General features: G+C 43.8%; 1 protein-coding gene across 1 annotated transcript; it reads left to right on the forward strand.

Moving 5' to 3' along the window:
* Positions 1-1986: 1986 nt before the first annotated feature.
* Positions 1987-9805, forward strand: LOC140322905 (uncharacterized). Its single transcript, XM_072399552.1, has 3 exons — positions 1987-4809; positions 6817-6929; positions 9227-9805. Exons 1-3 carry the CDS (start codon positions 2400-2402, stop codon positions 9605-9607), a joined length of 2904 nt encoding a protein of 967 aa, XP_072255653.1. The 5' UTR covers positions 1987-2399; the 3' UTR covers positions 9608-9805.
* The last annotated feature ends 2034 nt before the right edge of the window (positions 9806-11839 follow it).

Below are 11839 nucleotides of genomic sequence, written 5' to 3' on the forward strand. Positions count from 1 at the left end.
ACTCCAATGATGACAGGTGCAGGATCCTGTAATCCCCCAAAACTAATGACTCTTTGAGGTCCACTGCAATCCTCTTTAGCCATTGGGGCAACTGATGATATTACATTATCACTGGCCTCAAGGTCTATGCCTGGCACTCCTAATAATACAGCTGCATAACACATGCACTCCAAGAAAAAAAAAAAAGAAAAAAAAAACAAGAAGCCATGGAAAGGGATAGACTTTGCATGTCTCCTGTAACTCCTGGTGACTTTTTGTATTTGAGTTTAGTTCTGTTTAGCACAATCATATGAATAGTAGCTGACCATTATAAGCACTCCATGTGTATGGTTTGCCTTGGGGCTTTATGGCTAGGTGCACACCTGCAGTGAGTTTACTGCTTCCTCACACCAGAAACCACTGTCTCCTTGAAATGCTATATGATAGCATCTCCCTGCTGCAGCCCCATAGGGAATGAATCGGGGCAGCAGTGAGCATTACCAGTACCGCTCAATACTACTAGCTGTCACATGTGCAGACATTGATTCCTTAAGAACCAGCGCTGCAGTGCAAGTGCGAGGATCAGTTGCTTCATAGACAGGTGCAGACTTACCCTGACGCTTGTAATTGACAGTTTGGCCTGTAGGAAGATGTGGAAAAATAGCAGATCAACCAGCCGGACAATCAGCTAGTACAACTGTGTCACTTTTTATTTTGCCCCCAGGCCAACAGGGTAAGTAAATCTAACAACTTTTGCTTCCTTCTGGTCTGCTTCATACAACATTGAGATGTTTATTAGTTCAAGAAGTACAAAATTACCTGTTGACTTTACCATAAATCTTGTGAGCTGATAACATCCCCTGCAAAAAAAAATAGTGGAGGTGAGGAGAGAGCTGTGTTCTTTGGAATCCACCAGAAATGGCTCACGCGTTATTGGGAATTCAGAGTTGTGTTGTCACCTCAAACAGGAAGTGAGGAGCACACTGTATTTGTGGCATATTTTCTGTAATTGCTGCCTGTTGAAAGGAATACAACATAGAGAAATGTGAATGCATTGCTATGGTAAAGAGAAGATTTGTGATGTTATCAGACCTAATTGAAGTCGCCTAGCAAAGGATAAGTAGTGGATTGCAGAGAAATCCTAAGCCTGGAATTGAGCTTTTACATTTTTGTAATATTTTCATAATGTTCTTTTGTTTAAATATCTGGTGCAGGGACACCAGAGACCATCACAGTGGCTGCAGCTTTTTATTTATAGAGAGTGGCATCTGTGACTTCCCTAAGACCGCAGGGTGCCTCATCCTGCAGCCACTTGCTAGGTAACATGGCCGATCAGCACCCCAGGGTGTAGCAAGGCATTGGAGGAGGAGCAGGGCTGTAAGCAGTGACTTTTTTCAAGGAACCCTCATCCTCTATGTCTACAAGGTGACAACACTGCAAAAATGTTACTACAGTATTGTCATCCTGTTGGGGGGGAAGTCCCAGACACTGGCAGGATCACCAAACAAGAAATGCCTCTCCCCTCCTATTCTGCATTACTTCCCTCACCTCCTAGATTGTTAGCTCTTCGGGGCACAGTCCTCTCCTCCTACTGTGTCACTGTCTGTCATTTCCAAGCCCTATTAATGTACAGCACTACAAAATATGTTGGTGCTATATGGTTAAAATGATATAATTTGCCTAAATATCTAAAATGTTATTGTAAATGCTCTAAAGGCCCCTTCACACCTCTAATGCTTGCTGCAAGGCTGACACTGCTTTGCACTTTAATGGTATTCATTCATTTAGGCTCCAGTGAATGGGTATTTACCTCTCCATTGCTCCAGACTAAGTTTGGTTGTCCTAAAAGCCACAAATGCCCCATAAAGATTCCATATAAATGGTTTTACAGAAGTTATATTACATATCAGAACACACAGTGACCCCAATCCCACAAAACTGCAAGCGCTTCTGCTTACGCTGCAAACAACACCATCACATGACACAGCAACAGTCACGTGATCATTCTCTGCCCGCAGGTTGGGTGATGTAGAGATTGTTTTCAAAGCTGGGATGCATGCCACGTGATCTCAAGTCATGCTCTCATTGGACAATGCCCTCCATTTCCGCGTTCCGTATGCCTATATTTGAATTAAATTACTGTAGCTTGTTACGAAATTGCGAGGGAGATATACGAGAAAAAAAAAAACGACAACAACCACAACTTACCAGAAGAAGCGAGCTTTTTTTTAATAGTACAAAGGAACGTATTAGTGAGACGGCGCTATTAGGTGAGCCGTACGCATGCGCAGGGAGTCACGTGGTTACCGCCTGTCATGCAGCGCAACCTGTATGGCGCTGTGAAGAAAGCGAAAGTTATTCCTCATGCGGCGCGTGGTAACACTTGGCCGGTTGCTATGGTGATATGAGGTGACAGGGAGATGGCAGCACCCTACTCTCACTCCAGCAGCCTATTTGTGACCAAAGATGGCGCCCCTATTCGGTTCTATGTGAGACCAGGGCCCATTAAGAGGCAGCTGGCTCCTCTTATTACACACGGAGGGGGTGTTGTGTGTCGTTACCAGGAACCTGGGGCTTTTCTCCTGGCTGACCCCACTGAGGGCCAACAGAACCCCGGCTTCATCTCCAATACCTACGTCACGGACTGCGTGAGCCACAACCGTTGTCTGTCCCCTCGGCCTTACCGCCTGCTTCCCCCTTGGGCCATGAAAACAAGAGCGGCCCAGAGGAGGAGCTCTTCATCCAAGCTGCCTGCTGTAACAGAGGGCCCCGGAGTGATGGAGAACCAGGAAGAAGGGGCAGCCATTGACCTGAGCAGCAATAAAGAATCCGCGGAACGTTCAGAAAATCCCAACATGGAAGAGACGAGCGGAGAGAGGGAAGACGTGGAGCAGATCGGATATCACAGCCCGAAAAGACCTTACAGAAATAGAGAAGGGTATAAAGGAAGCCCAGCCATTGACCTGACCAACAAAAGAAAGGCCAACATATCGGGCCATAGAGACACCGGCATATCCGCAGTGACCAAAACAGAGGACGCAACCGTAGAAGGAAACAAAAGAAAGACCAACGTATCAGCCCTTCGGGAGACCAAAACAGACGAAGGGAAGATGGGAATGAGCAAGCTAAAAATGGCCCCTGGAAAAAAAGAGGGCCACAGCAGCAACAGCCCAGCTTCTAGAGGTGCCATCGCCATGGATTCCGCAGCCGACCAAGCTTCATCCAGAGAGGGTGATGAAAGTGATGACAGGGATACAATGGAAACCGCTCCCAGTACGTCTTCTGGATCCCGGAACAAGCTCCCTTCACTGGATATAGAACAGACTCTTAATGACGATATGAACTTCAGCCCAGATCCTAGAACCAGCACCCCGGCTCCAGGGAACCCCAATACTGTAATGGACTTAAAGACTGATACGGGCCATGACATAAAAGATGGAGAATCTCATCTTGCTACACAGTTTCGAAGGCCGAAAAGGAAAGTTGCATGCAAAACGAGGAATGATGATGGAGAAACCCAGCATAGTCCAAACAGGAAGCAAAAGAGAGCTGAGCAGCAGACAAGCATACATGAGATACCCAGGGATGGAGTAACGATGGAAGAAGGTGGTCAGGCCATACAGGAAAGTCCTATCGGTGAGGCGCTGATGTCTGTCCCTAAGATCCGGGTCATACAAGACCAGACCGGGGAACAGGCAGCTACAGAGGAAAGTCACCGAGCTGAATCCCCAGCTGGGCAGAAGGGGCTCATTACTGAAATAGATACGGATGTAGAGAGAGCAAAGAGCCAGCAGGTGAAGCCGGTTACTCCACCTCATAAAGGAGTCAGTGCCCTGGAGCTGGGAAGAATGGCCTTCAGTGATGAGGAAGACATGGCCATCCTGCTCTATATTCGGGATAATGTTTCCACCAGTCACACTATCACCGGCAATATACTGTGGAAGGATATGGAGAAGAAAAAAGTGCTTAACAGGACCTGGCAATCCATGAAGTCTCGTTACGTTAAATACCTTGTCAATCACAAGCATAAGTACAAGTTACCTCCCAGATGTTCTCCAATACCAAGCAAGGACTCTAATTTAGAGACAAATGGTTCATGGCTTAAATGTGCTTCAACATCCACTGTGACTCAACGGAAAAGTGAGAGCAGCCCACTCAGTGCCATAGATGATACCCCTTGTGATGCCAACCCTTCCAGAGTGTTTGCTGGGAGCCCACAAGAATGTGACAGCCACCCACCCAGTGTTTCTGTCACTCAGAAATGTGACCCCGTGCTACCCAGCGTCTCTGACACTCAGAAATGTGACCCTGTGCTACCCAGCGTCTCTGACACTCAGAAATGTGACCCTGTGCTACCCACCGTCTCTGACACTCAGAAATGTGACCCTGTGATACCCAGCGTCTCTGACACTCAGAAATGTGACCCCGTGCTACCCAGCACTTCTGGCATTCAGAAATGTGACCCGGTGCTACCCACCGTCTCTGACACTCAGAAATGTGACCCCGTGCTACCCAGCACTTCTGGCATTCAGAGATGTGACCCTGCGCTACCCAGCGTTTCTGCCATTCAGAGATGTGACCCCATGATACCCAGCGTTTCTGCCATTCAGAGATGTGACCCCATGATACCCAGCGCTTCTGGCACTGAGAAATGTGACCCCGTGCTACCTAGTTCTTCTGCTGATGCCCATCAGAGTTGCAGTGTTACACAACAAGGAGCCTTGACTTCTGCTAATACACCGGGAACTAATATTTCTTCAAAGAAACAATCCATTCTGACACCCAGGAAGAGGTCAACTAATGCGACACTTAACGAGTCTTCATTGCAAGGTCACTGGATAAGTACAGTTCATTACACTGAGTGTGCTTAGCATGAATGCGGGCTAAGTACAGTAATGGGTTACCCTGATGCCAGCACCAGAAAATGTTAACATTTACATTTCCTGTTCCGCTGCTTTGACACTTTATAAGTTCTATGCAAGTTGTTCAAGGCTGTGTATGTTTTCCATTGCTCCCATGCCATGGCCTTATGATTGGCTCAGTATTCTCCTTAGATTTTTTTTTTAAGCTGGGTAGGAAGAAGCTATAGGCCTCTGTATGTTGAACCAAGTTTTCAATATTCACCTGAGAATGGTCAGGTGGTTACCGAAAAGTACTGGGTGGTGCGGCCGGCTACAAAGGGCCGGGGACAACACTGTTGGCTTGACATATCTTGGTTATAAATTGATCAGATTTGTATAACATTATTTTTATTATTAAACAGGATATATATAGCGCCAACATATTACGCAGCGCTGTATATTAAATAGGGACATCAGCATGAATCCTCTTCCTGAAGGCTCTCGGTACACTCACCATGAGCTCACTCGGTGCCATATCCTCTTTGGGTAGGCTGTAATACACCCGGGCCTCCTGGGTGATCTCCTGCCCCTCTGGGTGGTGCACCTGATTATAGGAGACTGGTTGGGGAGAAGCTCGTGGCTGCACTGTAAGAAGCAAAGAGGGGCTTCAGGTTTTTCCCCATTTTTCAAACAGTGTAGCAGTGGATGAGCATGGAAAGGGTAAAGTTTTATCCATGGTGTTTGCTATCAATGTTGCTTCTCCTAGTCAAAGTACAAGCCCACCAAAACAGTTGAAGTCCCTCATAACTTTCAGACCCACCTCTCCATTTATGCATTTTAATAACGGGATTTAGTGTTTTAGTGAAAGCTAAGGTTCGTAGGATTTGTATAATAGAGGTTGGCTTTGTATGTAGAAGCTTGTTCAGCACTACTCAGGTTAGTTGTTACCTAAAAATGAATAGTTATGGGTATGGGCTGGAAGAAGGGGCTCTGCAAACCCCTCAGGCTGTGCCATATAAGCCAGGAAACAATAGTGATTAGATAAGGAATCTGCATTCCTTGCCCCCAACAAGCACAGGCTGCAGACATCTGCAATGCCTACAGGACATTAGATTATTTCCCAATCTGGTCATTTTGGACTGCTATCCAAAAGCATCATAGTCCCAGTTATGGGATCATAGGGTAAAAAAACAAACATAAGAATGTAATGAACCCCTTCTGATCACTATAGAATCCTGAGATAAGATGTACCAAGGAATGTCTGTGGGTGCTCTCTGCTTTCTAGGTCCAGACAGGAACTGCAGCCAAAGTGCACAATGTTCAGCCCAGAAATTATTTTAACCCCGGTGGGAAGAAATTGTAGGCAGGTGGCAGCCTCTGTATTGTGACCCAACTCTTCAGTAACCACCCAAAAACAGCCGGGTGGTTACTGAAAAGTGCCGGGTGGTGCGCCCAACTAAAAGGGGCTGGGGAGAACACTGGGTATATATGGCAAAAGGCATCTGCATAGGTCTGAATGGGCTACATCTTTATGTTGGTCCTCAGATATCAATGGCCAGGTTTAGGTGGTGAATGCCCAGCCAGGTAAATAATCAGTATCTCCTGGATATCAACAGCCAATGGGAGTGCTCACTGCTAAATGCAGCCAATGGGAGTGCCGACTTCTAAATGCAGCCAATGAAGTGTTAAATAAAATTACAGCTGTGGTGAGGGATGGAGAGAGAATGGAAGCAACAAGGAATGGACATTCTCAATCAATGGGAGTGCTCATTGCTAAATGGTGGGGGGTTGGAAAGAAATTTAGACGGAACAATAATCAGACGTTCCCAATCAATATTTGATATGTCCCATTCGACAATGTCCTGTATTTTTTTTTACATTATTGATGTTTATATCAAATCTAATCTAGCATCAAGTAGTGTATAGCTGCCTTTAGACAAAGTGGAATATTTATTTTATAAGCCTGAGCTCATCCTTTCTTATTCTCTCTTGCTAGGTAACAAAAATTTGTCCTCTTCACATTCAGCAGAGACTGTTCCCTCAAACGGTGAAGACTCCGATGATTGGAAAGATCTGCATATATTTGAAAGAGCAAACATGGAATTTGAGGTATGCTACCAATTCTGTACAAATGTCATCACCACAACCATGCAGCGATCGGTTCTCATCCTTTGGGCTGCCAAACTATTATCAAGTTGAATACAAAACAGTAATTTGGTAAATATATGGCTGCCTTAGAAAATGACTATCCCAACATAAATGACCACCCCCAAGGCAGGTCTGTGTCTAAATCTAAAGAACTCAGATGTGGTGGCTGCATTTGTTTTCTTAGGCTAAGCATATTCTGTACAAACACAATCCTTTGCCAGGAAAGCAGCTTGCTTCTAACTTGCTGTGCAAATACTGAATCTTAACAATGTCATCAGTGTTCTCAGTTCTCCCTTGTGGACTTTAGAACGTCACATTTGTACATTATATAGAAAAGGGTGTTTAGGAATATTCAGGAATAAAGCTTAGGGTGACAACACTGCAAATTCACAGATCCAGTGCAGTGCGTATTCATTGTTACCCAGGGACAGGAAATGGATTTCTGGCAGGATTAACAAGCGGAAAAAGAATGAACACTGTTTGCTAGTAAACTGCAGTGTATTACATTTTCTTTTTAGAGATACTTTAGAGATCCAAACAGATTAAATAAAAATTATTGATGCAGCACTTTCATTAGTACATTCTTGAATTAATTTGTTGAATGCAAGCAATACCTGGATTAGACTATTTCTGGGATTATACTAGAAGCGGGAGGAGCAGCACAGAGCTGGTTAGGCTACGTTATAGGCTACATATTAGGCTACGTACACACGTCAGATGATTCTCATCTGATAACTACCTCAGGGCTGATATCAGACAAAAATCTGGTGTGTGTACAGCGCTCGTCATCTGTCATTCCATCGACCCTCCAGGTGGATCTATGGACGAGGAACGATCATAATGAAAGTGAAGGAGAGAGAGCACAGCGGGGGTGCTGCTCGCTCGTTCTCCCCTCTCCATGGAGCAGAATGGCCCTGTATGTGGAGTCTTTTGTATTGTGAGATCCTTTCCAACGACAAATATTGAGTCTGTGTACCCAGCCTTAGCTTTGCAAGGAACATTCTGGTAGGAGGAGTGCACAGAGGGAGGAGTAGGTCACTCTGCTGATTCTTCTTTCACTGTCTGGGGTCAGCCAGGTCAACCAGAGATCAAAGGAAGTCAGTTGAATGATAGAAAAAAAGGACTTCAGGGAAAATCTTTGGAACAATGTTCCCCTCCAGAGGTTGCTAGGGGTTCCTTAAACAATGAGCAATGTGTACCTCTCAGGTCAGTTACCACTGATACCAATTGTCTTTTTGGCTATCTGTAAGGGTGACATTCTGCCAAATGTCCAGCAATGTAAGAGGAATTCATACTGTGTGGTTTGGATATAGTAATTATAGCAGGGGGTTCCCTGAAGACCTGAAAATTATTTAAAAGATTCCCTGGTGTTAAAAAAGTTTAAGAAACATTACTTTAGATTATTGCAAACCTGGTATTTTATGTTGTTTTGTGCTATTTTTTATGATCCCAGTATTTAGGAAATGTATGAATGAGTGTTCCTAATGCAAAATGTTTTCCTTTTTCTCTGCTTATAATAAAATAGTTTTCAGTGGATGTGTAAAAACAAATTATGAAGGTCACGCATGTAAACAGCTAACATTTTAACGACAGGTTAGCGATAGCGACCCACAATTCTCTCACTACAGGTTTCTGGAGATGGGGGAATATGAAGACTTAAAAATGTGACCTGTAATTTGTGCTTTAACCCCTTTCTTGTAAATGACGTTTACTACCCCACACCCTATAGGGGAATGAGGAGGGAGTGGGGGGGGGGATTGACAATTCTGTGAAGCACAGGCAGCATCAGCTAACAATAGAGAAAAGGAAGCTGACTGGATTTCTGGCAGATGAGCTGATATGTTTATGTACTTTCAACATGTTTATAGGGATGTACAGGTATCTCAGATATTTGAATCTCGATCAGGACTACCCTGCATGGAGTTTGCAGGTTCTCCCTGTGTTGTGTGAGTTTCCTCTGGGTATTCCGGTTTCCTCTCACATTCCAAAAATATGCAGTTAGGTGAATTGGCTTCCCCCAAAATTTACCTTAGACTGTATTAAAGACATATGACAATGGTAGGTCTTTAGATTGTGAGCTTCTTTGAGGGACAGCTAGTGAAATGACTATGGACTTTGTACAGCGCTTCGTAATAGGTCAGCGCTATATAAATACTGCGTAATAATAATGTATTGAATATACATTTATTTTTCCCAAAACATAGTCTGTGGATATTTAATATTCAATTTATTTCTTACAAATCTTCTTCTGTTTTAAGGAGGCCCATGATGACATAAACTCTGAGCAGCCGGCTCAAGCGGTCAGCCAAACTGAGGACAACAACGGTGAATCGCCTATGGATGAAACTCCCTCCACTTCCCAGGCATCAGAGAGCAATGGCCTCCGAGAAGCCATGATGGATCTGATGAAGGAATTTGACCTGGACATCTCCCGTGTAACACAAGCTCTCTTTTTCAACAGCGGAGAGCTTGTCAGCACCAGACATTTCCTCCGCACAGGCACTCGCCCTGACCACTATCCTATCTGGGAACCAAAAGATGATTTGGACTTAAAGAACAACCCAAAGATGAAGTCGCAGCTGATTAAGAAATACGGCGCATATAACGTCACCAGACGAGTGGCCTTCCTAGCAAGTTAGCAGCAAATATTTCCACAGACTCTTGTAGTAGAGCGGTGGGCAAAGTGCAGTGACCAATAGCAAGCACTCGGATTAGTATTTTATCATTTTGTGCTTTTTTTCTGCCTTTTAATAAGCCTGCGAGTGTCATGGCCTGGTAGCTGTACACATTTCTAACTTTTGTAATAAATGGACATATGGCTGTTTTTTTAATTTAAATGATTTGTGTTTTTAAAAAGAGCTTTTCAGCTGCAAAATATCATGTTTTTGCTTTAGCTTTACAACTGCCCAGGTGCAAAGCCTGCTGGGAAATGTAGTCCTAGGACCTTCCGCTATGTTAGTCACATGACATCTGTCTGCATGTCACCCACATCATACAAAGTACAGGCTTTTTATTTTATTTTATTGTCAGTCATTGATTTCTACTACACAATAGCATTTCTTCAGAAGTTGGAACACTTACCACTGAAAGGTAGGTGTCACTTTGGACTTTCCCTCATGGGAATCTTCCAGGTCAATGAGTTTCAATGGCAGTAATTGATTCCCACCAGGAAATGTCTGATTCCCCATTTTATAAATAAAGCCCATAGACGTTTATTTATAAATGATTTCCTACATTCATCCCTAAATTATTTAGAGGATAGCATTACCTATTGTGACTGATATGCAGTTGGATAACTGGCCACTAGGTGGCAGAATTAGGCATTGTTTTATTATGCATTGAATGCAAGCAATATATAGGGATTGGAATAATTAATATTAAACAGCGCCAACTTTATTACACAGCGCTGTACGTTAAATAGGGGATGCAAATGACAAACTAATACAGACAGTGACACGGGAGGAGGAGAGGACCCTGCCCCGAAGAGCTTAAAATCTAGGAGGTGGGGGAAGTAACACACAATAGGGGGGAATGGCTGTGCATGAAAATACAGCAGAGATGTTGGGTGAAAATGTATAAGCACAGCCCGTAGAGTACATATACTGGCAAAATAAAAAAAGCTCCAAGGATGCACAGGGGTTGCTGAATTTTCTAAGTAAAATCTATGAGGTGCAATACATTTCTGCAATACATGCCCATTCCTTGTGTCTTAACCTCCAAGTACAGAACAATACTTGCAGGTCTGCCAGGAATGCTCCCAGCTATATAACACCATTACAGACAGTCAACCCACAGTGTGGGCAGAATGGTGTCAGCCCTGCCCAACTTCCTTTTGCTGAACTATTTTAGTCTAAGATAAAGACAAGATAACTGGGAGGGAAGGATGGGGGTTGATTACACTTCTTATGATAACACCTAGGGGTATGTGTATAGATTATTCTCCTTTCATTCTGGCTGCATGCTCACAGCTGTTCAAATCCCTCTTCATTTTTTATTTCCATTGTAACACAATGACTTATTCTGCCACCTAGTGGACAATTGTTAAAAGTGCACAAAGGTAACAATACTAATTGCTATCCTTTCCTGACGAATTTATAGACAAATTTAGGTCGATTTTACAGGGAAATCATTTATAAATATACCCGTAGGTGTGCACTGGACAGCTCTACATTTCAGACAGGATCATCATTTTCTTGCATTGTTTGAATAGATATACCAATACACAATGGTGCATTTAGAGACCAGAAGGAGTAAAATCATTCTTAGAGTTTGTAAATTCTTTACAGACAAGCTGCTGCTGCTGTCAGTGAGCTGCAAAATAAAAGAAAATATTGCCACGGCTGTTGTGCGCATTCAGACATTGGGAGACAGTGTGTGACTACCTAGCTGGCCTCTATGTCTTAATTTTGTGGTGACATAAGGGACAAAGATACACTGGGGGGGGGGGGGATATAAAAATTCTTTAGTAAGAGATTGTTGGCTTGTTTTTTTACACTAGAGACAGGAATACTAATAATATAACTATATTTAATTTATGCACATTAGCCTGGGAGTGATCAAGTTACAAATGAAAACTGATTTTGTTATAATTGATCTAGACTCCAATGACTTTTGCTGATAAGAAGTTTTTTTTGTCCTATTTATTGTTACCATGCCCAATCCTCCTATGATGACTCCACTTTCCTCAGCTGCAATGACAGTAGGTGCCGTTAGGTGGCGCGCTCCTTCCTATTCGCTGTCAGTTCGGCGTTACGGATGACATGCGTTTCCTGTGAGGAGCAAGATGGCCGCTGCGGCTTCACAATTCTATCACAAGCTGAGAACCAATGAGAAGAGCATGATGGCGTGCTCTGCGCAAAGCATAGTGGGAG

The sequence above is a fragment of the Pyxicephalus adspersus genome, chromosome 2, assembly GCF_032062135.1.
Source record: "Pyxicephalus adspersus chromosome 2, UCB_Pads_2.0, whole genome shotgun sequence".
Classification (NCBI taxonomy): domain Eukaryota; kingdom Metazoa; phylum Chordata; class Amphibia; order Anura; family Pyxicephalidae; genus Pyxicephalus; species Pyxicephalus adspersus.

What these genes read in the sequence shown, in the direction of transcription:
- LOC140322905 (XM_072399552.1), top strand. Translation starts at nt 2,400, where the DNA reads ATGGCAGCACCCTACTCTCACTCCAGCAGCCTATTTGTGACCAAAGAT. An exon ending in TAACGAGTCTTCATTGCAAG is followed by an intron (nt 4,810 to 6,816) that starts GTCACTGGATAA and finishes CTCTCTTGCTAG; the next exon opens with GTAACAAAAATTTGTCCTCT. An exon ending in GAGCAAACATGGAATTTGAG is followed by an intron (nt 6,930 to 9,226) that starts GTATGCTACCAA and finishes TTCTGTTTTAAG; the next exon opens with GAGGCCCATGATGACATAAA.